Source organism: Protomyctophum bolini (assembly GCF_963924005.1).
Source record: "Protomyctophum bolini genome assembly, chromosome: 1".
Classification (NCBI taxonomy): Eukaryota; Metazoa; Chordata; class Actinopteri; order Myctophiformes; family Myctophidae; genus Protomyctophum; species Protomyctophum bolini.
In genome coordinates this window covers 19454180-19480277 of record NC_137862.1, presented here as the reverse complement: position 1 = coordinate 19480277, position 26098 = coordinate 19454180, and the positions used below count along the sequence as shown (strand labels likewise).

Below are 26098 nucleotides of genomic sequence, written 5' to 3'. Positions count from 1 at the left end.
TTATGAGCCAGGCTATTCTACCTACTTTCACTTTGAGTATGTCCATGTTTTTACGCTTTACCAGCCTACTCCACTTCAGTGAAACTGGCAAATAACCTACTATATACGTGTGTACTATAGGTCACTTATTAGCTCTGTCCATAGCCCTAATGCCCCAATTTCTGCCGTTGCAGGCACTAGAGCTATGGATCAGACTATCTAAGCTAAAGGCCTACTTTGTGTAGCCTATTGTGCATTTTTCTCCATAACAAGTGAAGTACTTGATTGCATATTTAGATTAATAGGCCTATAAAACGAACTATAGAACTACAGGGTATTTTGACGCCAATACTTTTGTACTTTTACTCAAGTAAAGATAGCATGCACTTTTACTTGCTTGATGAATGAAGGTATTAGAGCTATGGACCAGAGCTACTTTTAAACCACGTAGTAGGCCTATACCCTTTCCCACCATCACCAAGAACATTTGTGTTAAAGTAGCCCATCTACAAGCTCAACATCACATTGTGAGAGCTCTTAATGAATAAGTATCCATAGGGTCAACTGTTCATTTAGCTCCAGACACCCTTGAAATCCCCTCAAGGACACCCGGACACCTCTTAAAACCAAAATATTTCTACCAAGCTATGAATTTATAAACAACCATTGCCTAATTAGTTTCAGTTAATTGCATCAAATCTGCAGTGATTGCATTTTCCCAGCAGTTGACAGAGGATGTGTTTTTTTAATCCCTTGAGGTCAAGTCCTTTTTAATGTCCCTGTAGGCCTACTGTTAGCCCTGAAACATGACTGTCATGGTTCACATGACGCTTGTCATGTGAACCATGGCTAGCCTACTGTAGGCTACTTACGCTGCATGTACCTGCTGTATAGAGCAACACAATACCCTCCTAGTGCAGCCACTCCCAATCTGTGGGAGGTGGGCCCCCAGCAAAATACCACTGCATTTATATAGTGCCTTTATCCAAGGGTTAGATTGATACATTCACACACCGATGGCGGAGGAAACCATGCAAGGCAAAGCTTGTCGATCTGCTATGTTTGAATCTGATTCCTGTAAAGTAACAGTTTTGGACATAAGGTTTCCACCTGACAGACGGTACGACTTTATCCAACCTGGACACAGCTCTCAAAATGCATGCGGCCAACCCAGATTTTCTTCCCTCTGCCTCATGTCAGGACCCAGTATTCAGGGTCTGGCATGATATTAAGGGACTGGACCAGCTTGCTAAACTATATAACAGAGGCATAATTGATCATATTCGAAGGCAGTGGCAGATTGACTTGGAATGTCAGATAGAAGACAATACTTGGACAACAATTATAGGAAATACACTTACTATTTTGAGTTGCAATGATAGAGAAAGACAATTCAGAATTTTACACAGACTCCGCCATTAGACACCTCCACTACACCTGACACCTCAGCTACACATGTGTCAGTCTAAAAGGAACAGTACTCTTCTGAACTCAAATAGGTAATTTAAAAATAAATATTCAAGCCATATGTTTTGTTCTTGATACTATAATCGTTGTGTCATATTTTGCTATGCAGTCGCTACGGTGCATGTGCAACAATTATCAGATTGTAAGGGAAGAGAGATGGCTCACTCCTCTTTAGTTTAGTTACACTTAACAATGGAATAACTATGGTTAAGTGGGAAATCATCTATGATAAATTGCAAAAAACTCTAGTGATTAGTTGCCGATTCGATTAATCGATTACTAAATTAGTTGAAAACTAATTGAATAATCAATTCGATTACTCAATGAATCGTTGCAGCCCTGAGCCCTAGTACATATGCACATATGCTTTGGAAATGTACAAAGATACAGGTATTTTGGAATGAGGTGAAGAATGAGCTCTGGACACCTTGATTGGATATAATTTGAACTTGTCACATCTCCAGTGTGTACTAGCATCTAAGGTATCCAGTGCAAAGACCAGACACAACGCCAAATTGGTTGGAATAATACATAGCGAGAAAGACTATACTTAAGCTTTGGATTCATAGACGTTCCTACACTGGATGATTGGTGGTAATGACTGTGGTTCCTCTGGAGAAACTGACTTATCTCCTCCACAATAACATGGAAGGGTTCACGAAGGTATGGGAACCAGTCTTAGATACAGTGGACCCTTCTAGACTGCACTTCAATGTACCTTATTGAACGGTAGTGAATAACAAAGACTCTGGTGACCTGTAATGTACAATCATGTACTCGTTTTGTTTGTATTTGTCTGCGCATTGCACGGTCCGTATTGTGGTACTTGTTTTCCTATGTTGTGTTAAAAAAAGAAAAATGTGTGGTTCTATATACATTGAATTGCGATTGAACAGCTGTGAAATTTCAGAGCCTCAAAAAAAAGCCCACCAATCTGACCACAATGACCCATTTCATCCCATGGGGGGGAAATGAGCTTCACCCAGCTGAGTTCTGCCCACAGAGACGCACATGGGGGAGCAGTTAGTTTGCTCAGGGACACCTCGACACAACACATTGTGGCCGGCAGGAATCAAACCTGGGACCTTTCTTGTCCCAGCTACAGCATGGTCAAAAATATATACACAAATAAAAATATATATCTTTAATGATACTGTAACTTAAAATTGACATCAATATTACAATATAAAAACATGTTTAGCTTGGATTTCATCCTATGATTTCATTGTGTGCAGGTGTGTTTTTTCTTAGCCTCTATTGTCTCCCAGTCATATGGGATCTGCCTGTTGGTCTTTGACAGTCTCCAAGCTCACTAGTTGAAGCCAGAGACTGGGAGTCCTCTTTAAACGACCACATTGGCATCTCTTGGTCTTCTTCCACTTCTTCTAGGATGACTTGCAGTATCAGAACCACCCTGTGGGGAGAGACATTTCACTAGGTATTCAGGGTGGACTTTTTGGGGTGAGTTTATACTTTAACCTGGAACCCCATAAAGGAAGATATCATTTTCATGTGCTACACTAAACCCAGAGCATTCATTTAAAAGGGAGCACTTAACCCATTTTCAATAGAAACTACAGCCCCTCCCCTCTTTTGCTAGAATATTAGCATGCTTGCTGAACTATAAGTCATTGTTCTTGCATTAAAAAAATAAGTTTGAAATCAAATCACCAAACCTGCCTACTGATGACACTGGTAGGAAGGTTTATGAACTGTCCACAGCCCTACTCTGAGACACAGAACAGAAGTGCCATTTTATGAGCATTTAGTGAGACCAATTATAGGAAGATATTGGCTCGAGGGTGACGTGGTCCTTTAACCATTAAAGTACCGGTATAACATTTTTATGGATATGAAACAATGAAGCCTTTCATGTTCCAATTGCAACAACACCCTTAGGCTAGATACATCAAGTTTGGTGGAAGGAAAACAACATGTATGCACATTTGTAGCAGAATGAGAATGGGGTAACAGATTTGGAACAAATTGTTACTTTCAAATCTTTCTTGAAGAATTATTATGCTGTTGTCCTGACCTCTTTTTAATCTCTGTAGATGAAGGTGGAGTAAGCCATCGTTGCTTTGGTTCTTTCAATTTCCTTGATCTTGTTCTTCTTACAGGAGCCTTCATGGTGCTGCACTCATGTGCCTGTACACATGAAACAAATATAGAACCTAGTGGTGTTGTCTCTGAGTGACGTAGGTAAGGTAGGCTACCTGTACACAAGACGTAACAATACAGGACCTTGTGTAAATACAGGATTGAAACACAAACTGCTACACTGCCTGTGACTGGACATGTGGCCTTTTCTAATGCAACTGAATGAAGAGAGGGGTGAAGAAGTTCAATTGAAAACAGATTTGTGCAATTAGGCTTGATTGCAACCTGAGTTACATGGACCGTTACTGTTGGGCGCAGACGAAATGAAAGCCTGGTTATCGAGGCTACTGTTAGGCTGGTTCTCAAATGTTTTTCAGGGGCACTAGCTCCAATGCCTGTGTTTTGAAATTACGTCATATGGCAGCCAAGTCTATTGACTTTAAATGTTTGTTTTTAGAGCACTTTTAACAACAATCAAATGGCAACAAATTCTCTGGACTTTTAATTGTTGTTTAGGGCAGCAGTTAAACATTGATGACGCAAGACGTCAATGTTCACTTCACACAAAAGTGTGATTCTTTTGAGGGGCGTTAGCCCCTCCAATGTCCAGCTTTGAGGGTCTGTGTAAACACAAACATTGAAGACAAATGTGTGTAAACACAAACATTGAAGACAAAAGTGAGGACGCAAATTTGATTGGCCAGAATGAGATGATGTACAGTATGATGACGTATGATGATAAGATCGAGTGCCCCTCACTTCACACGGGAGTGATTTTAATTTTATTTCAAGGATTCCAATAACTGTGTACAAATGTAACCACATGTACTGGTACATTTAACTTGTTAGAATTACATTGCAGATTTGGTCAAGGACATGATTTTGACTTTATTTTCCTATTGCACAGTGGTAGGAATCTTGGCACAGGTGTGCATTTTGTGGCATCTTTGGTCCCGGGGGAGGGGTGGGTGGGATTGTTTGTTTGTTGTCGTTAACATGTTTGATTGTGCTATTTTGTCTTTAATAAAAAATATTTGAAAAAAAAAACTTTGTTAGAGTTACAGGACCCCCCCTCAAGGAACCAATTTCAGCATGGGCACACTTGAGCCAACAGGCGCGGTTGCCGCTGGGGCAAGCTTTTCAGGGAATCTGGCCGACGCTGCAACCTGCCGCGTGGGTGGAGCTTCTTTTCCATCCACCAGCTGTCTTTGGCCGCGCCTGTCGGCTCTAATGTGCACATGCTGTTTTAGGTACTGAACTTCATAGAGCAGGACCATCAGTGTTAATTTAGCTCCTTTTAAAAAGAAGACTTTTGAAAAGATTATGATGTGTAGGAAAAAGGTAGGTGTTTATGACTCAACCTAAGTTTATTTCATTAATATTCATCATAGAAAAGGAAATATATGTTTCAAATGTTATCATTTGAGAATAATGAGCTCAAGGTCCAATTTTCCCTTTAGCCATTTTATTCATTAAAAATCACACCCGTGTGTAAGTAAGTAAGTGAGTAATTAAGTATGTATGTTTTATTTTTAAAGCACCTTTTGAAACAAGGTTACAAAGTTCTGTACAGTGGACACAATATAAAAACAATGAGGTTAAATAATGCAAAAAATACAGTCAATACTCAAGGATTAAAACAAAACATAACAGACCTGTCGAAGAAAATCAAGTGACAACATGGGGAAAATGTTTACGAAACAAAAACGTTTTTAAACTGCTTTTTAAAACTGTCGACAGACTGCATTTCTTTAAAGCCAAAGGCAAAGGCATTCCACAGAGTAGGAGCAACCCTGTCACCTTTTGTCTTACGCTTGGTCACCGGGATTTTTAAGAGGCCGTGGCTTTATCCGAGGACATATGAGAGCTCTCACATTATCCTTAGGGGTTAAAAGATCAGGGATATAAAGTGGGGCCAGTCCATGAAGTGCTTTAAAAGTAGTTAAAAGGATTTTAAAATCTACTCTGGCCTTTATGGGTAACCAGTGCAGTGTAACAGTGCAGTCCGGGGTTATGTATGCTCTACGGTTGGTGTTGGTGAGGAGTGAAGTGAGGAGCACTCTTATCATACTGTACATCATCTCATTACGGCCAATCACAAATTGCGTCCGCGCCTTCGTAATCAATGTTTGTGTTACGCAATGTTTGTGTTTACACTATGACGGAAAATTGCCCATTCATTGTCAATGGGAATTTAATGTTTGTGTAGGACAAAGTTAGTGCACGTACACACACTAAAAGCTAGGAGAAAAACACATTCCAGAGGGGCATAGCAGGCATGGTACCAGACAGTAAGAATTGAGAAGGGCTGCAATATCAGTTGCAACAAACACAACCTGTTTTAGACTTAAGACCTACTGATGTTGCATTTTCTTATTTAATGAACTTTATTTGGAAAGTCTACACTTTATTGCCCTTGATAATGTACAAAGCAAACACCTTCTGGCCTGTTGTATGGGTCACAAGACCCAGTACACACACACACACACACACACACACACACACACGCACACACACGCACACGCACACACACACACACACACACACACACACACACACACACACACACACACACACACACACACACACACACACACACACACACACACTCATATTGCTCCACCCACTCCTTTATATTATATATTCATCTTCTGCACATAACTTATGTTCTCTGCGGACAAGATGAGAGCTTCATGAGGGTATTACCATTATATTCCTGTGGATCAGGGCCCAGGAATTCACACAATTTTCAATTTGTGACCCAAAATAAATAATTTGGTGTCTTCTTATGACCTGGCCTTACAAACAAATGTTATGAAGCCGCATTTAAAAAAAGACAGAAAATAACAAAACTGCAAGTCACTATTTGTTTTATTTTGTCATGTCATATACAGTACACACACACACACACACACACACACACACACACACACACACACACACACACACACACACACACATATATATATACTGTATAATATCTATTTTTAATCTTTTGGAGAAAATAAATGTAAACGTAAAAGTTAAAATAATGGGATAGTTCCTCGCAACCCATAAAATGGGCTTAAAATGGGTCCCAGACCCACAGTTTGGGAACCCACCCAGTGCTGTGGATTACTGTAATCCACTGTGTATATAATGCTGGCTGGGTTGCTCAGTCATTGTACAGACAGTCTAGTGTGGGGTGAAGCTGAGTGAAAGATGCCTCTCCATATGCCAGGGATCCTTCTAGCTGTACTGCTGGCTGCTAACGGTAGGCAGCCAATCTGCAACTATAGCCATTATCTTCTTAGCAATTATTTCCTCCATTACCTTTTCAATTAATTCGTTTTTCTCCGTTTTACAGTTTTTCGACCAAATTTTGATCCGATCTTTTTTTAATATATTCTTTTTAAAATACTTTTTATTAGTGTGATTAGCCACTTGATCTCTGTTTTGTAGTTCAAAAATGTTGAACATGGCAGTATACAAGCTCACAACACATCACTATTTGACACGTGAGCTTGTAGTTCTGTTATTTTCATTTTGAAAGGGAAAAAATGTAAGTGAAAGAAAAAAGTTAAATTTTAATTATTTTCTCCAAAATATATATATATTTTTTTTTATTAAAGTCGATTACCGATTATTGTTTATAAGTGATTATATAAAGTAGTTCAATTAACTGTTGGGTCTCTAGCATTACTGTTGGATTCTGTCTTTTCCAATGTCTTTATGCCGTTTTATTGAGTAATATACTTTTACAATTAGAATCTGGATATTATATCGTTGTTGCCGAGCATCACACAAAATGATAAAACATTGCAGTTCTACAATACAAATATAAGCTTGAAACACTGCGCGAAGCGACACATTTTGAGCTTGTCAATGTACTATTTTTGATATTTTTGAATTAGAATCCTGAAAGTATCAGTTTTGAACATAATGAGGTTTCCACCCGACAGACGATAGGCCTATAAATGACAGACAAAAGGTCTAAAGGTCAGACAAAACTCAGATATGCAATAAAAAACATTGCTGCTCTTGACATCATGTTTTTCATGTATGTATTAAATGTGTTCTCGTGTATTACATTATGTGCTGTATGGAGCTACAGTTTCATTTCTCTCTCTCTCTGTGATGTCCTTCTGTTTGTACAGTGCTGTTCAGCATTCAGGCTCAAGAGGTAGGTGGAGACCTACCATCAGGAGATGTTAGTGAATAGACTTATTAAAGCCGTTTGTGCTGTTTTGTGTTAAATGAAAGTTTCAGATTTTTTTTAAAACAGCTAACATTCTTATTATGTACTGCTGTGTGTGTGTGTGTGTGTGTGTGTGTGTGTGTGTGTGTGTGTGTGTGTGTGTGTGTGTGTGTGTGTGTGTGTGTGTGTGTGTGTGTGTGTGTGTGTGTGTGTGTGTGTGTGTGTGTGTGTGTGTGTGTGTGTGTGTGTGTGTGTGTGATTGATTGATTAATTGAAATATTTATTAACAGTTTGCAGAATTACAGTGCATTTCAAGCACAACTCAATACAAAGACTGTTAACTGTGAGTGGACGACTCAATAAGGCATTACACTTGTTTACAAGAGGGTCCACCTTGTTCAATTCATGAAAACATTTAGAGACGTACAAAATGTGTGTGTGTGTGTGTGTGTGTGTGTGTGTGTGTGGTTGTTTGTGTGTGTGTGTGTGTGTGTGTGTGTGTGTGTGTGTGTGTGTGTGTGTGTGTGTGTGTGTGTGTGTGTGCACGCGCGCACACATGCGCGTGTTTGCGTGTGCGTGTTTGTCTCAGTTGTCTGAGGTGTGGACTAGCAGGAGCTGCAAGTGTGACTGTGATGAAGGACAATCGCCCACTGAATTCCCGTCCATGGCGTCGGCAACGGGCTCCTCCATCGTGCGGGGCATAGATTGCATGCCAGGTAACAACATGGTTCTACTGCTCTCTTTAGACAAGCTGTCTACTCATTCACTGTCCCTCTAGTCACAGTCAAATCAGTGTTAATTTGCGACCAAAGGTTGCGCGCGGTTAACTATGGAATCGTGCATTTCCCGTCAGTTTGTTGGTTGGGCACATGACATCATCAGGAGATCCTGATGTCAGAAATATTGGCCAGCAACTCTACATCTGACCTCCATATATGGAGCTGACCTGTTCTGACATTCCAAATGTTGATCCTTCCCCATCCATCCTTCCTCTTCGATGTCTCCCTTTTGACTGATACCTGTCCATTCAAACTCTAGACGGGCCTGCCCCAAAGTTATTAGTGCAGCTGCTCCCGGCAGCCGGCGAAAACTAGAGTTCTCAAACAGGCCCGAAAATTAAGATCTGACCCCCATGCCAAAGCACCAGCGCTCGCCCAGCAGTCTGCTGTAACCCAGGCGGATATGTTGATCTGACCCCCCATTCCAAAGCGCCAGTGCTCGCCCAGCACCGCCTGGGTGCGTGCACGCACGCATGCACCCAGGCGGATGCGTGCACACGACCTTGCTTCTCGCCCTCAGGCGACTTACTGGTTTCCGTGTGTGTATGCGTGCGTGCGTGCGTGTGCAATTGGACCACAGATGTGACGCCACAGGACATTACATGCTCCTTTGAGTCTCCTCTAAGCCCAATGTAGTGCTGCTCCAATGATCAGCTCTAATGCCTCACTTTTTCTATCACAGACCCATTTTTATGGGTAGCTAGTAAATATCCCTTTTTTGATAAAAAACGAATTAAAGGTTGGTATCAAATGTTAAACATTTTTCAAAATAATTAAACAGTGAAATTAATAAATTATCTGATCTACAGGTGATAGGGCTTAATTTTTTTTTGTAACGACGGACTATCCACCTTTCCATGTAGTGTGCTCCAAGCCTATAGGGTTTTCTCATCGTGTGTGTGTGTGTGTGTGTGTGTGTCAGTTTAGGTCAGGCTAATGGCAGATAATCATTCTTAGAATTGATTATTTGTGCATGCATGCATGCGTGCGTGCGTGCGTGCGTGCCTGCGCGCGTGCGTGCCTGTGTGCGTGCGTGCGCTGTCAGTCTAGCAGCGTGGCAGATAATCGTATTCTTAGAACATGATGCTGAGATTACAGGGCTCAGGATAGAGGGAGCATCCCCCTCACACTAACACAACCAAAAAAAAGCTGCAAACAGGATGTGATGGAGCAAGTGACAGTCCCTGTGTGGCTCAGTGCAACCTGCCAGCTCTAATACACCTTACTATAGTCCTGCTGGCTTTCCCAGCATGTGGGATGCCCGTGAGGAAGTGGGCCCTCAACAAATTGGCCAAACACTTTGATAAACATTAATATAAAAAATATTATTTGTGTTACCGAACAATTAGGAACTTAAAGTATACTACGTTGATTCAAGCTAGAACACGATAGATTGACTGATCTGCTCTGAAAATGCACGCGGCGCACTCATCTTACCACTTAACACTAACACGGCAAACGACTGTCAAGACTTAAGTGCAGAATATTTATTTTTTATTTCTGTTATGCACACACGTGCTGTAGCTTCTGACTGGACCAGAGCGTGATGCTTAACACGTTGTAATGCTGAGATTAGTCAGGATATGACCTTGCATCAGATAAGCTCTAGGCAAGCACATATAGTAAACAAAAGAGCAGCAGGAAATGCATGCTCCAGATGGTCTCGTTACACTGTTTCCAAATGGTGGTTCGGGACCCATTTCTGGGTTGCGGACACATTGCTTGTGACTCGTGAGTAAATATGTATATATTTTTCCCAAAAAGAAATAATGATTTCAAATGAAAAAAAGTAAAACAGAGCATGTTTTCAAAATAATTTCAGAAATGGTATTAGATCTACTAGGCTACAATTGTAAAGTGGCTACTGGCCAATCACAGCGCGTCCTTGCAAGGTTTCGAATGACGCGGCTACAACGTATGGCATTGCTAATTTGTTACGCGCTGTGACCTTATAGATTGGCTTTTTAATTCATGATGTACTTTTACACTATGTAAGTTGGTGTTTGAGAAACCAAATATTTGCTGTCGGGCATATGCCTCTTATCTCCATATTTATTTTGTGTTTTTTGGTAAATGAATGCCCTACCTGATCATACGTTTGATACCTTTGTTTGAATTTGAATTCAGAAAATCTGAAAAGTAACAGTTTTGGAAATATGAGGTTTCCAAAAATATATTTTATCTACTCTTGTAGACAGACACCATTCTGGACACTATTCGTTTTCAAGTGGGTCATTTTGCTCAGACTCGTTCAAGTAACTCAGAAGTACATTTATTATTACTTATATTTTTTATTTATTATGATTTATTTATTATGATTTAATTATATTGGTAAAAGGAAATTTTGTGTTTATATTATTATTATTATTATTACTATTGGCTGGGGAAGCAGACAGCTTACGTGGCTGGGAAGTGAGAGAGTAAATGGTTGGCTGACAGGTTGGCAGAGCAGTTGGCTAATGCTGTGTGGTGACAGAACCTGACCATCTGTCTGCTTGATGCCATAATGGACACCACTGATCTCTGACTGTGGAGAATTAAACTGCATGCTTTTAGGGTTGGATATGGGTCACACTGAATGGTGTGGGTGCTTCTGTGCGAGTGCGTGTGTGTGCATGCGTGCTTGTGCCTGTGTGCGTGCGTGCGTGCATGGAGGCATACAGGAGTAAGAAAGGGGAAAATGGAAAGAGAGAATTTAGAGAGTACTGTTTGTAATGTACTGTTGTTACTTGACATTACAGAGAATTATATTATGCTGTAGTATTTTTCTGTCCTAATTTAAATTAACCTCTCTGATTTGCCTCCAGAGTGTCCGTATCACAGAACACTGGGCTTTGAGTCCGGTTCTGTGAGTCCAAGTCAGGTGACCTGTTCCAACCTGGACCAATACACTGGCTGGTTCTCCTCTTGGGTCCCTAGTAAAGCCAGACTCAACAGCCAGGGATTTGGGTAAGTATGACCCCACAACTCTTCCATTTGTACACTCTCATCTCATTTCTTTGTACAGACCTTTAAGGGTTTGTAACATTTGGTTCCTAACTATCAAATATTTGCATCTGTCCTACAAGGGAAAGGGGATATTACTTTCCAACAAAAACAAAACAAAAAAAAACTGTTTTTCCAATTTATGCAATATAACTTTGATCTTGATTGTGATCTTGACATTTAAACTTTTTTGACCAAAGTATTTGTTGTTTTATTGTTTTGTATATTTTAAGTATTAAACACTTAAGCGTTATATATACTTCTAAATGGCAAACATATCTAAAGGATTTTTTACATCAATTGCACTGTGAAACAGGTGTCAAAGTCACACACCATATGTTGTCATTGCAATTTAATGTGGTGGTTAACTTAACGTGAATGCTTGCTAAGCCAGTGTCTGAAGTCAACCGTTGTTGCTTGTGTCCAGGTGTGCATGGCTGTCAAAGTTCCAGGACAACAGCCAGTGGGTGCAGATCGACCTGCTGGAGGTGCTGATTGTGTCAGGTATCATGACGCAGGGCCGCTGTGATGCAGATGAATGGATCACCAAGTACAGTGTTCAGTACCGCACAGATGAACGCCTCAACTGGGTCTACTATAAGGACCAGACTGGAAACAACAGGGTCAGTGTGTACGGGAGAAAAAAACTAAAGCACACACTCAAGAAACTTTTTCAGAATGACATTTGTCACATACTGTATGTTTTAGTTTGTGTTGATTTTTCAGAAGGGTAGAATAATAATGTCTTTATATGTATATTGTTTATGCTTCCTTACTTAATTGCCGCTAGTTATCATAGTCTATAGATTTTTAGAGACTGTAGGATTAAATTAATCGTCTATAGCCTGCCAGAACCGTAGGCTACGTTTTCCAGGGTTTTTTAGGGATCGAATCGTTAGCTGCCGCTCGTTAGCATAACAGTCAAAGTGGGACAGTGGCCACGGCCATTTTGAAGATCCACTTGCACTATATGTGCTGCTTTCAATGGCCTGTATCTCCAAATCTGCACAATGAATGTCGTTTCTGGTGAAAACGACCGAGAGAACAACAACCGGTCAAGACACCACATACATACAGCATTTTGTCATTGTAACATCCGGTTACAGATATTTGGCTCTTGAAACCTTGGCAATGTACGATAGATAGATTAATTCATCCTGGAGGGCAGACGGTTAAGTCACAGTGGATATTGTGCCCAGTGTTAATCTTGACAGCAAATTCTGATTTAGTCTCAGGAATCTTATCACACTGACACTTGGTGAAAGTCCCCTTTCATTTTGAAGAAACAGAGAAAGGTATAGTTACCCAAAAATGTGTCCCGACCTGTCCCCTGTCTGCGAACCACTGACCTAAAATATGTCCTATCCCTGTTCTCTTTTTCTCTACCCATGCAGGTCTTTTATGGCAACTCAGACCGCACTTCGTCTGTGCAGAACCTCTTGCGCCCGCCCATTGTGGCGAAGTACATCCGCATCCTTCCACTGGGGTGGCACACACGCATCGCCCTGCGCATGGAGCTCCTACTCTGCATGAGCAAATGCGCCACCTGAATACTCTGTCCATCCCAAACCTACAACTGAATCTATCCCCCTGCCGGCCCTGTCCATCCCAAACCTACACCTGAGCCTTCATTGCAAGCCGTGAACCAGAAGATTGTGTTTTAAGTAGGGCTTGGCAATTGAGTACTTAGACCATCTACACTTCGTAAAATGGACCTGAGTTTCACTTATTGGTGCACTTCCCCCCCCGATCTGCATAAAATGTGCCGAAAATAGAAGATCTACAAGGTCACTAGCTGACAGCTGTGAGCTTGTAGATATGCTATTTAGGTGAATGTTCCCCCCCAGAATAGGGATGCTGGGGTACAGTGGTTGACTGAAAATATATTGAAACCCATATTTAGAACCAATAACTGAATTAAACTTGCTCTAATCTAAAAATAAAAAAATCTAATCGACTAAATTGATTAGTCTAAAGTTTAGACTCTAAACGTAAGCCTGTATTATACTTCATTGTACAATGGTGGCATACACAAATAGCCGATCTACAAGCTCACAACTGTATTTTATTTTTATTTTAATCGTCGACGTTCATTAACTGTAATCGACACAAAAGTCATGTCATATCACCCAGCCCTAGTTTGGAGTGTAAATAAAGCCAGACTGTAACACTGTCGAGTCTGTCGTGTGTTTTTACTCACCGTATCCATTGGTGAGGACAATGGAAATAAGTCCTAGAATGTATTGTGTAGATGTTATGCAATCTGAACAAACTAACCAAGCAAGCAACCAGTCTCTCTCTCACTCACTCACTCACCCACCCACCAAGTAACTAGCTCTAGCAGATTGGACATTCTACTATATTCCTGTTAGAGGTTAAATGACCATGGGAGCAGTTCAAAAATGTACAGTTGGCTTTTATTATTATACTCTGTCATTTTAAGGTAGAATGGTCAGTTCTTCTGATACACTATTTACACTCTGTCAGTGGCCTGGGGAACATCTGAGTGAAAAACTAAGGTGACCTTCACACCAGAAAGCTTTACTGCGGTTAAAACGAATCCTGCTGCACATTGTCGGAAAGTGTGCTTCGTTTGGCAGGTGTGAAGCATCATTCGAATTCAAATGCAAAGAACCGCATTCTACTCCGACCAAAAACGGGGGTTTCACTTCGTTTCCAATCGCACTGGATTACGATTCTGTGCATGTGTGAATGCAATCCGCAGCAAATAAAAGAAACGAAGCAAATGATGTGGCGGGTGAGGAGCTAAACACAGTTGGAGACGGAGAAGGCATATTTTACGCAGCGCAAAGATGTCCCGTTACCGTTGATAGACGTGGTCGAATGAGAAGACCGAAGCCCATGGTCGAAATGAGGACGAGTACATTAATCAATTGCTTAAGGAAACATAAAAACACTGCAGTGTTGTCTGTATGTCTATGCGTGCCGTAAACATGGAGTGCTGTTACTGTGTGGGGACTTAGGCCAGGGACTTTTTCTGTCTGCCTCTATGCCCAAAGGAACAGTGCGTGGAGAGAGAGAGGTCCAGTCCCCGACGGCACGAAACATGCACGTTATGAGTATAATTTTAACACCATAGATTTCACTGTGTAGGCTATAGTTTATGAATTGAATTTGAACACATAGATCAAATTCCCTGCTTCGTTTCCTTGCTGCGCTTGACACAGCCAGTGTGAAGGCAAACCGCAGCAAATTAAATATGCAAGAATCCCAACTTCTCCGCCCATTCGCATCTACCGAAGTATTAGGTGAGAATGTGACCTTAGACACAAAACAAATGAAGCTTGAGGAAACACATTCATGTCTTTGAATGCAGACCAAACATCTCCATTTCATTCACTGCGTACGTGTGGCACACTATAAAGCAGTCAATTCTGAAATATTAATTTATCTGTGAAATTGACAAATAAATAAGTAAATTTCAATTTTAGGTTTAACTTACCACTCAGTAAGTTTTGCAGTGAAACCTACTTCTCCATCTGTAGCACTGGGTCAGACACACTCAAAGTGGGGTCCACGTGGGACCCTCAGGGTTCCATGAGGGGGTTCCAAATGGACCCTTTTTACAGGTATGTTACTCTGAGTGTACAAATGGAAAAGGTATGAGAACCACTGATCCACTGTAAGGCCTCATGTCAGTGGGAAAGTGATCTCAATAACACTTTTATGTCCAAATAATGATATGCAGATCCTGTAGTTCTTTTAGCTGACCAATAGGTTGTGTTCAAGAACAAATAAAAATGAAAAGGTATTGCACAGCCATATCTCAATTACCGTTAAGTATGTAGACAATTTTCTTAATTATCCACACCAGTCAAAACTAGCCACCATTTTGAAACAATTCAGTTAACCATTGATTGGCTAATGGTATCCATAAACCATAATTAGTGTCGGCATTATTGCTTTCAAACTGTCATCTATATCTGTCTTTTGTCTGTATTATGTATATAATCAATTAGATCAGTTAATCAGATTAACCTCTACTATGTTGTACTATGAAGCCCTCTACACAAACAATCCTTTGGCACAAAACCCTGACATTGACAGTGTTATTCTGGAGACATATGGATGAATCTATGTTCTGTATAACAGAATGAGAGTTATTCTGGAGACATATGGATGAATCTATGTTGTGTACAACAGAATGAGAGGCTATCAGATGGGCTATGCGTCTTGGTGTATAAGGACTGACTTTCAGATGAGCAATTAACAAATAGTTTCAGGTTTGTGGAAATAATGCTTTTCAATAGGTCTCATGTCGTAATAAAACAAAAACCAAAAAAAGACCATATGTAACCGTAAGCTGTTATAGGAACATTAAATTGCGATGAACAAGAGACAACTCAGTCAGATAATCCTTGTGACACACTGATTTAGCAACACCTAAATATCTATACATTTCTTTTTGTGTCGAAACTAAAGCTCTTGCAATTACACAATAATTCTATTATACCTTTTTTATATTCCCATATATCCTACATACTGTGTCATTTATAGCTTTTATCCTTGAATTTAAAACAAATACATATTTAATAAATAATATCGATATAAATTATTTTTGTTATTATCAAATATCAGTACTTGAAAAAACACGAGTCATTATTGGACACTCGTGAGCCAGACATGGCAGCCAAGAGGCCAGACGGCCAGTGTCTGCCTGCGCAGATGGAGGGCTGTTTCCTGGAAGCAGGAGATAGTACCTTATCTCAGGTCCTTATTGTGCTCTGTCTTATGGCTCCTCTATCCTCACTCCTACAAGGTTATGTAAAGGAGGAAAGGGCATATGCAGTATACAGCAGTGTGGTTTTCAACCAGTGGTCCTTGAGGGGGTTCCAGGTGGTCCCCAGCTAAATGAGTTGGTAACCAAATGAACCCTTGCTTTACCTCTTGGGAGTGTAAAATCAAACCAAATGGACCTGTAAGGATCCATTTGGTTTCATTTTACACTCTCAAGAGTTCAATTATTGTTAAACATCTGCATCACTTAATTTACAAGAAGTCAATTAGAGAAATAATTGTTATTTGCCTGTTATCTCTCCTATGGTACATCAATACAGTATGGTATTGGGGACAAAATTCCAACGAGTGAGGCTGAATCTCAACAAAAAGTCTGTGGCTCAAATGGCGAATAAATAATGGACCTTGATATGAAAAGGGTTGAAAACAACTGGTATACAGTATCATTGCTGTCGGGCAGCCAGAAACGTCTTATCTTCATATTCTGTTTGTGTGTTTTTTTGTTGTTGTAAATTAGCGCCCTATTTGATCATACTACAGGGTCACACAAAAGCATCAAAAGTATAAAAGATCTGCTCCTTTTGATAGTCCACAACGGTCCAAGAGTAACAGTTTTGGACGACTTTCCACGCGACAGAGATGATAATTATGAAGGTAGATACGCTGCCAAATTCCAGAGCAGGTAGATTTGATTTGAGCACACAAACTGAACCTGTAAAACCAGTAATCCACTCGCGCGTAATCAGAATTTGATGTGTAGATGGACAGTTGCACGACAGTCCTTTCCTCCTTTACATAACCTTGTAGGAGTGAGGATAGAGGAGCTAGGACGGAGGAGACTAAGGACACCAGACACAGCCCTAATGTACTAAGCACAGTAACGTATGTATTACATCAAACTGGAAATGCCTCGATCTGTTATTGTCTGTGCCCTTGCTGATCGTTAAAAGATACTGGTCTGTGTCTTGCCCGTAAATGATTTCAGAGACGTCAGCGGCAACAGAAACCTACAATACATTTCTGGACATATCACGTTCACAGCTAGTACATGTCCCTATAAGTCTCTACTGTAAACATGTACCGTCCACTGTGTATTACGTCTGCATCGAAAACACTGTTTCTCAGTGTCTGGTCCGGGGACCACAGGGGGTACAATTGGACCCTTGCCGTTTTGTACCTCTGAGTGTTCATTTTGTAAGCTCTCAGAGTTGAATAAACACTGAGGATATTACAGTGTATATTGGGTTCCCAGAGATAAAATCCCCAAAACATATCAAACTGAAACAAGTGTGAGAACCACTAATCTAAAAGATGTCTCCAGGGATTGGGGGCTGGGGCGGATTAGAGGTGGTGTGGTTCAGTGTTTTACAGCGCAGTCTCCTTCAGGTCATTGAGGTTTGGCATCCGGGAACGGGAGGCGCGGGTGAAGGTCGGTCCGTTCTGTCCTGGTTTGATGCCCAGCTGTTCGGGGGTGTACTGCCCGCCCTCCACCCGCTGTAAGGCAGACACATGCCAGCTGGACTCGATCTGTCCTGGGAGCGGTGGGTAGCTGGCCTTACGACTCTTGACCTGGGCAGAGTTGCTCACCCCGCTGTGCCCCCTACCTTCGGCATGCACCCTTCCGTCGGAATACCCCCCTTTTGAGGAGGATGGCGGTGGGGCGTTCGGGACTGGGGGCTGGAAGCGCAAATCTGGGGGAGGAGGCGGGGGAGGCTGGGGTTGGCTGGACGAAGACGGGGAGAGATGGAGCAGTCGGCGAAGAGACTTCAGAGGCTGACTCTGGCAGGAGAGAGATATACACATCAAATGGCGATGAGAGAAAAGAGATACAACTAGTCCTAATATAGCTACTTCATCACATGATAAAGTAGACTGTAAATAAATATATGTTTGGCAAGCAACACTGAAAAATTAGCAAATCAAGACTGCATTTACAAATACAAGTTTTGTAGCACACACACCTGAGAGTGTGAGTCGACTGGCTTCTCCGGTGGCCAGTCACTGATTCTCTCTCTCTCCCTACCCCTGTCTCTCTCCCTCTCTCTCTCCCGTTCCCTCTCTCTCTCCCGCTCCCTCTCTCGGTCCCGGTCCCGGCTCTGTTCTCGGTCTCTGTCTCGGGACCGTTCACGGTTTTTTCGACGGCTGCTGTGATGAGAGGAGGATTTGGACGCCCTTTGCAGGGACATGTGGTCTTGCCCATTGCTAGGAATCTGCCATTCACACAAAGAATGAGCAAGATGTTGTTAGCCAATGTGAGGTATTGATAGATTATTCATATCTGACCTTGATTTTCTATGTGGTGCCTCTCGAACAGTGGTTCTCAAAGTCATCAACTGATCTAAATCAGTTTAGCCACTTTAACCCACACATATTTATTATTACCCACACACCCAAACATTACCCATTCAGAGGGGTAATTGTTACCCACACACTATTGTGAGCTTGTAGATTTGCCATTTTCAAAACAAATCCTGGAAAGAAAATATTGAAAAAAAATGTAATGAAAATATTATTGAAACATTTTAAAAACACAAATCTTGTATTGGGATCCCTGGCACAAAATACTTTCAGATGGGAGTCCGTGGCCAAATACATGAATTTGGGGGGTCCTGGACATGAAACAGTTTGAGAGGCACTGATTATTATACAATACAAACATTATTACAATACAAACACCAACAGGCAGTGTCAGAACCGGGCACATCTTATATTAGGTCCGGGTGAGGTTCTCCATGCACTCCTCGGGCAGCACTGCACAAACAAGCTGGGAATGGCCATTAGTGATGATATCACACCAAATCTTCTGTCATAAATCCATGACAACAAATTCCCTAGATGTTTTAGCTTTTCACATATTTACACACATGCAGGAAATAAACATAAAACAGCTACATTTGTAGGTATGCGAGTGTGCGTAGTCTGCTTACTCACATACATTAAGTTTCTACAGGTACAGTATGTGTTTATGTACAGTACATTCTTTTATGTACGATGTGTGTGTGATTTATAGTCTCTGTGTGTTTTTATCAAAGCATTGTATTGTATAGAGGGTATACGCATGTAGAAAGTGACAAATCGAGTGGCAAAGTGAGTTTAACGTTGTTTAACGTCGTTGAATGTAATCAGATCAGCCAGAAAGTCGTTTTTTTGCCACTCAGTATAGGCGTTCCCGCATACTTTCCGGGTATGATGATGTCACACGCATATATTGTATTGTATTGTATTGTATTGTATTTGTGTCAAAGTTTTGAATAAAAGAAAAAAGAAAACGAATGATTTGGTAATGACGATGAGTATAAACACATGAAAGGAAGCATTTGCCTCACACAGAGCATACATTGTGTCTTACAGTGCAGTATGAATGCAATGTGATTGCATTGGACATACAGCGTAGCAAGACAATATGGATGCGCATACAACGTGGACGTGCTGCTTCGGACCGTGTTAGATGCATTCATTGAAATCCTTTCAGTTCAGATGGTTTCATCCTGGGCCATGCCATGAAAGCCCATACATAAGTCGATTCCAAACCGCTTGAGAGGATTTCAACCCAGGTAATTATGGCGAGTGTGTTTTTGTATGCATGTAGGTATAGGTATAACATGCAGCGGCAGGGTGCAGGTTAGATTACTGGAGAGGCAGGGTAGGGTGTGGTAGGCTGGTGCTGTTGTACCATGGGCGAGGCCACTACAGGTAGGACTTTGACAGCTGAGTTGTGCTTTAAGCTATTCTTAGAGCTAAAGAGAGGGAAAAGGCTTTTCCTGATGCCCGGACTCCTTCCGTCCTCCATGTCTGTCTGTAGAACACAAGATGCATAGCCAACACTCTCAACACAAGTTTTAAAGGTAGGGGCAACAGATAAGGGACAACTTCTCATAATTATTTACATGCTAGTCTATATCTAAACAACAACATCAGTTTATTGTGCATATAATTATACTTAATTAATGACTTAAATTGCGAAGTTTTGAAAAGGTGACCCTACAGGTAGCCGGTACACAGTGTAATGCCAGTTCTTCAAGTTTAAGTACAATATTGGCCAATAAAGGAACATTGCAAATGTCTCACATTCAAAACTAGATGCTCTGGAAGCATCTCTACTGTATAGATGTAACTAAGTATCCTTGTATTTATGTAGTTTAGGTGAGTTGAGTTTACCATGTTGAAATTCTTCCACTCATCACACAACTGCTCAACTGAAAGTTGGGGGTGGGGCAGATTTATTCGTTCAAACACCAATATGCATTGTTTATGAGAATAACAAACAGTTTTTTTCCACATTATTTGAATAATAGACATTATAAAATGGCATTTAAAATGACCCGTCGCCCTGCCTCTTTCTTACCATCTGAGTCTTCTTCTTCTTCTTCTTCTTGATGCCTCTGAAGAAGCCCTGTTTCTCCTTCTCCTTGGGGGGCTCTGGAGGACTCATGACCATGGCCTCCGCCGCGTTCCTGCACATTCAATGAGCACAGCATATCGTTGTTGTTGGACAGAAACCTCTTTTAACTTTTTGTGTAGTTCTGACGCAAATGAACGCCCTATGCTACTCGATCACACTGCTACTAAAAGTAGCAGATCTACAACTTTGAAACGCTGGGTGAAGCGGCACGTTTTTAAGCTACTTTTGAATTTGAATCCTGAAAATTAATCGATAATCAAATAGAATTATCAATTCATCATCTATCCCTATCATTACAGGGCGGAAAAAGTTTAATCCGTTGTTTTTGCGTCAACATATAAAATAACCCTTAAGTGGTTAATCAATTAATTTATATATAATGGCTTTATTTTTATTAGGCAGAAACTGAGACCTCACCAGTCAAAGGCAGTCTGACGCTTGGAGATGTTTCCCATGACGCCTGGGTCTCCTGGGACAACTGGTAAAACTGGCATGACTGGCCCTCTACCCTGACCAACGCCATCGTGGAAAGAAGAGGAGTTATCTGGTCTGGGGGAAGGGACTGGAAGAAAGCAGAAGGAAAGATGGAATCAAATCAAATAGTATTATGGGCCATTGACACCAAGCAAGGACAATATTGATATAAAATATGTCATCAACTATAGCACTGGTCAAGGACCCCCAAAATGATAGCATGCCCTCAAAAATATTTGTGCCAGGGCCCTCCAGAAACAAAGATTTGAGTTAAGAATGTTTGCTTCACTAGTAAGAGACCACACCTTCGCTCAAGTTTATCAGTTTATTGAAACAGAATGAGATGAATGCGGAATGGAGTGAGGAACCCAAGGTGGCGTAGTCTCTGGAGCTGACGGACATCTTTGCTCTACTCGGGATGAGTGGTTGGTCGTCCCTGCTCCGTCACTGACCCCCCTCGATTCCTAGACAATTGAGGTGGAAGGAGGAGGTTGGGGTGGAGGAGAATGGCAAATTTGAAGAATAGTGAAAATAGCCGATCTACAAGTGCAGTACTCTCAATCCATGTTTGGTCTGTCGTGGAGCAGAACAAACAACTTGGTTGAGAGATCGCAGGTGTGATCGCACTGTGGTGATTGCACCAGGGATTGGCCAGGTGATAATGAAGGGCAGGTGAGTTTGATAAGGAGGGAGGAGTGGTTGATAAGGAGGTAGGAGTGGTTAAGGTGAGCGGAAGGAGGTCTCTTCTCCCGAAACTGCCCGAAACTTCCCTGAAAAATTACATATTTGCACACATTTTCACAATTTTGTGAAAATAGCAGATATACAAGCTCATAGTGCGGCATGAACTGACACACTCACTGACCCCTTACTGAACCCTCAGGAAAGTTATGTTATTAACCCATTTAGACAAGAGGCCGATTCAAAAAAAAAAGTCTTCTAAATAGACAATATTCTGGAAAAACCCTACAGTATGTTTCTATGTCAGTCATTCTCAAAAATGTCATGTCAAGGACTCCTAAAAAGTATAACATAATGCTTAAACACCAAAAGGGGTTCTCGTCCTGAATGGGTTAAAAGAGATGAGATGATTATGAATGAATAGCTAACGCTAGCTGGCATTACCGCAGGTAGGCTCACCTCCTTATAATTACGAATTAGTCTAGACTAAGATTATCCTTAATTAGCCTATATCCCGTCTTTCAGCACCTCAGAGGCGGAGATCTCTCTCTCCGCTCTCTCTGTGGGCTCTGACAAAGCTGTGTGTGTGACTGTGTGTGTTTGATGCAATGCTTAGGCTACATAACTTTGTCGATCTTCAATGTGGACACTGACTTCATTATCGTTATAGTTATCAGTAGTGTGACTGTGGATGGTGCTTCACTCTGCAGCATGTGTTGGTACAACACTTCCTCTATAACATTGGTTTTCAAACGTATTAGTGTCAAGGAAAGGACCCCCAAATTGATATGTATTTGGCTGCGGACCCCCATCTGAAAAGGGTTTTGTTCCATGGACCCCCAGAAGAGAAGATTTGTGTTCAAATAAATCATAAACTTTTTCAAAAATAGCAGATGTACAAGCTCGTACATCTGCATATACAGTACAGTACATGGATAACCTTTTTTTGGTGGTGGCTCAGGGGTAGAGTGGCCGAATGGTAACCGGTTGCCAGTTCGAACCCGGGCTCCCCCAGAGTTAGTGTCAAATTGTCCTTAAGCAAGTCTCTGAACCCCTAATTGCTCCTGATGTGCTGGTTGGTGCCTTGCAAGGTTTCCTCCGCAATCGGTGTATGAATGTGTTTGTGAATTGGTGCATTGATGCACAATCTATGTAAAGCGCCTTGGATAAAGGCGCTATGTAAATGCACCATTTACCATTTATATGAATGCACCATTTACCATTTGTATAATACAGAGATAATTACGTTTAAGTAATGAATCGTTATTATTAAAGTCAGTGACCATCAGCACACACACACAAACACACACACACACACACACACACACACACACACACACACGAGAGTATCTCTGTGCTAATTGTGTGCAAATCTTTGTATGCTAATTTATTTGTGTCATCACTTCCAAATTCACTTGTTTAATATTTATCCTGACTGATACTGACTAAATGTGGTATCCTGACCTGAAAATGCATTTTATGTTTATTAAAGAGCTGGAGACACACCCTATAGCAATGATCAGAATATAGAGCTATTTAACACATAAAGCAAATCACTTAACCTACCTTTAAATATTACAAAGTGTTACCATTAGACTTCATATTTACCTCTGTAAAAGCTGCCAACTCTTCGAGGCATCGACTCACTGAAGATCATGCGGTTTTCCTTGGAGGACCCTCCATCATCAACATGGGGTCCTGGGTCATGGTACATAGCCACCTGGAAAGCATGCACGCACACGCGCGCGCGCGCACGCGCACGCACGCGCACGCGCACACACACACACACACACACACACACACACACACACACACACACACACACACACACACACACACACACACACACACACACACACACACACACACACACACACACACACACACACACACACACACACACACACACACACACACACACACACACACACACACACACACACACACACACACACACACACACACACACACACACACACACACACACACACACACACACACACACACACACACACACACACACACACATTTAAAAAGTTACAAGAAAATATTAAATTATGACAGGCAATGAAGAGGGAAAGTGCAGATCACCGCCATCTGCTGGTTCTGTTAAAAAAAACTCAGTTTTCTCTATGGACACATACCCCCTTTCTCGTTGATTATGCATAAAAATTCTGCTAGAACTTGAACTTCCATAAACACATAATACTAAGACATAATTGTAAAATATTTTTAAAGCATGATATGACTGCTTAGATAATTACATTTAAACTTCAGCCAGCACTGTTGTATTGTCTCACCACTCAAAGAACAAAAAACTAAACGGTCCAATATGATGCAGCGCTTCTTGTTTTGATTAGATCCAAAGTATAATTTGAAACACTGTCATGGTGTCCAATATAAATGCAAATAGGGGCAACATACAGTAATATAACACTTGTGTGCATTGTAAAACCTGTAATGCGTATTAGAGGAAATTCATTGTTCATGCATGTTTTGTACAACAACAAATGTAGTGTGAAGAAGTATGAATGGGGCTTTGGGAACAGAGAAAGCTATGACGCAGAGATAACAGTAATGAATTTAGTGAGCATGGTGATGGTGGGACATGGGGAGTCATGGGCTCGGACCTCATTTTTAGAGCGCTGTGCATGATAAGCGGCAGTGTTGTCCCTCGTGGAGTCTTTGATGGGGGCGCATGGGTGGCTGATGTCTTTAGGGGATTGCTCGCTCTGTTGAGAAGACGAACAGGTGCTGGTCAAAGCAGACTGAAACAGGAGCGTTGAGCAGTGGCATTGACAATGTAAGACAGTGATAGATAGGCCCCCGTTAGGGCTGGGCGATCTGGGCGACTTCAAATCCATATTGCGATTATTTCAAACTTTTGTCTTAATTACGATTAATCAACTCTTAAAAAAAACCAAAACATAAATACATAGTGAAAAGAGCATATCTGCAATCTCACGTGTCGTGTGATGTGTTGTGAGCTTGTAAATCGGCTATTTTCACAATTTTTGTTCGCCACCTTGTACAACGAAATAGTCAAGTGGTTAATCAGATTAATTGATTTGTTGTTTTTTCTATATGTTTGGGTGAATTGCCCAGCCCAAGTCGTGCACATGCATTAATGAATACAGATAAGCACACCAAGCACACCAAAAAAGGCACGCTCGCAAAAATTCCGACTGCATGAATAAATTAACTATGCTATGCACGTATTGATCAGCCATCGCTAACCCTCGCCATGTTGTCTGTGCAGTCCTCTCTGGAAGAGCTCCTGGAGTGTCCCGTGGTGAGGGTGGTCCGGTGCTGTAGCTGGGGGGAGAGGAGCTGGAGGCTGCTGGTGCGGGTCGGCGGCACCCCCTGTCCTGGGGCGGGCAGGGCCGTCGTCGTCCCGCTCTCGCCGCCGTGGGTCCGGTGGCGCTCCCGCCGCACGTACATGGAGTGGCGGTGGGGCCGCTGCTGGGAGGAGAAGGGGGAGGTGTAGCCCAGCCCATAGTGGTAGGACTCATGAGGCGACGGCAGGGTGTGAGTGAGCCCTCCTCCTCCAGGGTCTAACAGCTCTGGAGCTTTGGCCTCCTCTGCAGACAGACGAGGGGGAGACATGGAGAGAAAGCAGTGGTGTGAACTAATTAAGCTAGGTACATTTAATAAAGGACTGTACTTAAGGCAAGATGGCAGGTGAAATCATGATTTTTCTTTTTTCTTTTGCTTCCTAAACATGTTTTCTTTCAAACTAAAGCAAAATAAACATTAAAAATACAGATTTAGATGTTTATTTTGATAGTTTATTTTAGCCAATGACAGCTCGTTTTTCTGGGTGAAAATCCACCATCTCTATTTTCATGATTGGTTGTTGGTACAAAGGAAGTGACCTATTTGGATCAGACCACAGTCAGCTCGAGGTCCAGACCTTTCCAATGATATATGCCATTATATGTTGTTGCCAAGGTTTGGATGAGATATTTTGTCTCAAAATAGTGGCTTCAAATAAAACGTTTTGGAATTTTACAATACAAATCTTTAAAGGACAACTTTTGTTTTTTTCAACCAAGGTTCATGTTTTAGTTTGTTATTAGATAAAGTAAAAGATGAGTGTTAATCTTTTTTCATTTGCTTCTTTCTTTCGTTTTAGGGAATTTAGCTGTTTTTGACAGGGGGCGGGGGCATTCGAGCATGGGTCTAAATATGTATTTTTTAACACAATGTTATGGTGATTTATTTTTTTATGGTTTACTATAGTCCTAATAAACGTCAGGAAATTACATCTGGCCACTGAAGATCACAGGATCTATA

At 41.4% G+C, this 26098-nt stretch overlaps 3 protein-coding genes across 4 annotated transcripts in view; 1 reads left to right on the top strand and 2 right to left on the bottom strand.

Moving 5' to 3' along the window:
* Positions 1 to 26098, bottom strand: part of zrsr2 (zinc finger (CCCH type), RNA-binding motif and serine/arginine rich 2) — an 80733-nt gene that overhangs the window by 32656 nt on the left and 21979 nt on the right. The window lies entirely within an intron of this gene.
* Positions 6729 to 13317, top strand: rs1a (retinoschisin 1a). Of its 2 annotated transcripts, none has more exons than XM_080765588.1 (6): positions 6729 to 6799; positions 7683 to 7708; positions 8313 to 8439; positions 11310 to 11451; positions 11915 to 12110; positions 12882 to 13317. In XM_080765588.1, exons 1-6 carry the CDS (start codon positions 6748 to 6750, stop codon positions 13035 to 13037), a joined length of 699 nt encoding a protein of 232 aa, XP_080621714.1. In that variant the 5' UTR covers positions 6729 to 6747; the 3' UTR covers positions 13038 to 13317. The 2 variants fall into 2 exon arrangements, with proteins under 2 accessions (XP_080621714.1, XP_080621713.1); XM_080765587.1 differs by having other exon boundaries at positions 6735 to 6799; positions 7683 to 7735.
* The window catches only part of cdkl5 (cyclin dependent kinase like 5), a 32432-nt gene continuing 23405 nt past the window's right edge, over positions 17072 to 26098 (bottom strand). The window contains exons 13-20 of the mRNA XM_080771991.1: positions 25040 to 25383; positions 24433 to 24534; positions 23411 to 23522; positions 21065 to 21209; positions 20591 to 20699; positions 19877 to 20041; positions 18207 to 18455; positions 17072 to 18024 (exon numbers count right to left, since the gene is read on the bottom strand). Of these exons, the coding sequence (XP_080628117.1) occupies positions 17611 to 18024; positions 18207 to 18455; positions 19877 to 20041; positions 20591 to 20699; positions 21065 to 21209; positions 23411 to 23522; positions 24433 to 24534; positions 25040 to 25383 (1640 nt within the window). The 3' untranslated portion in view covers positions 17072 to 17610. The remainder of the gene's footprint in view (positions 18025 to 18206; positions 18456 to 19876; positions 20042 to 20590; positions 20700 to 21064; positions 21210 to 23410; positions 23523 to 24432; positions 24535 to 25039; positions 25384 to 26098) is intronic.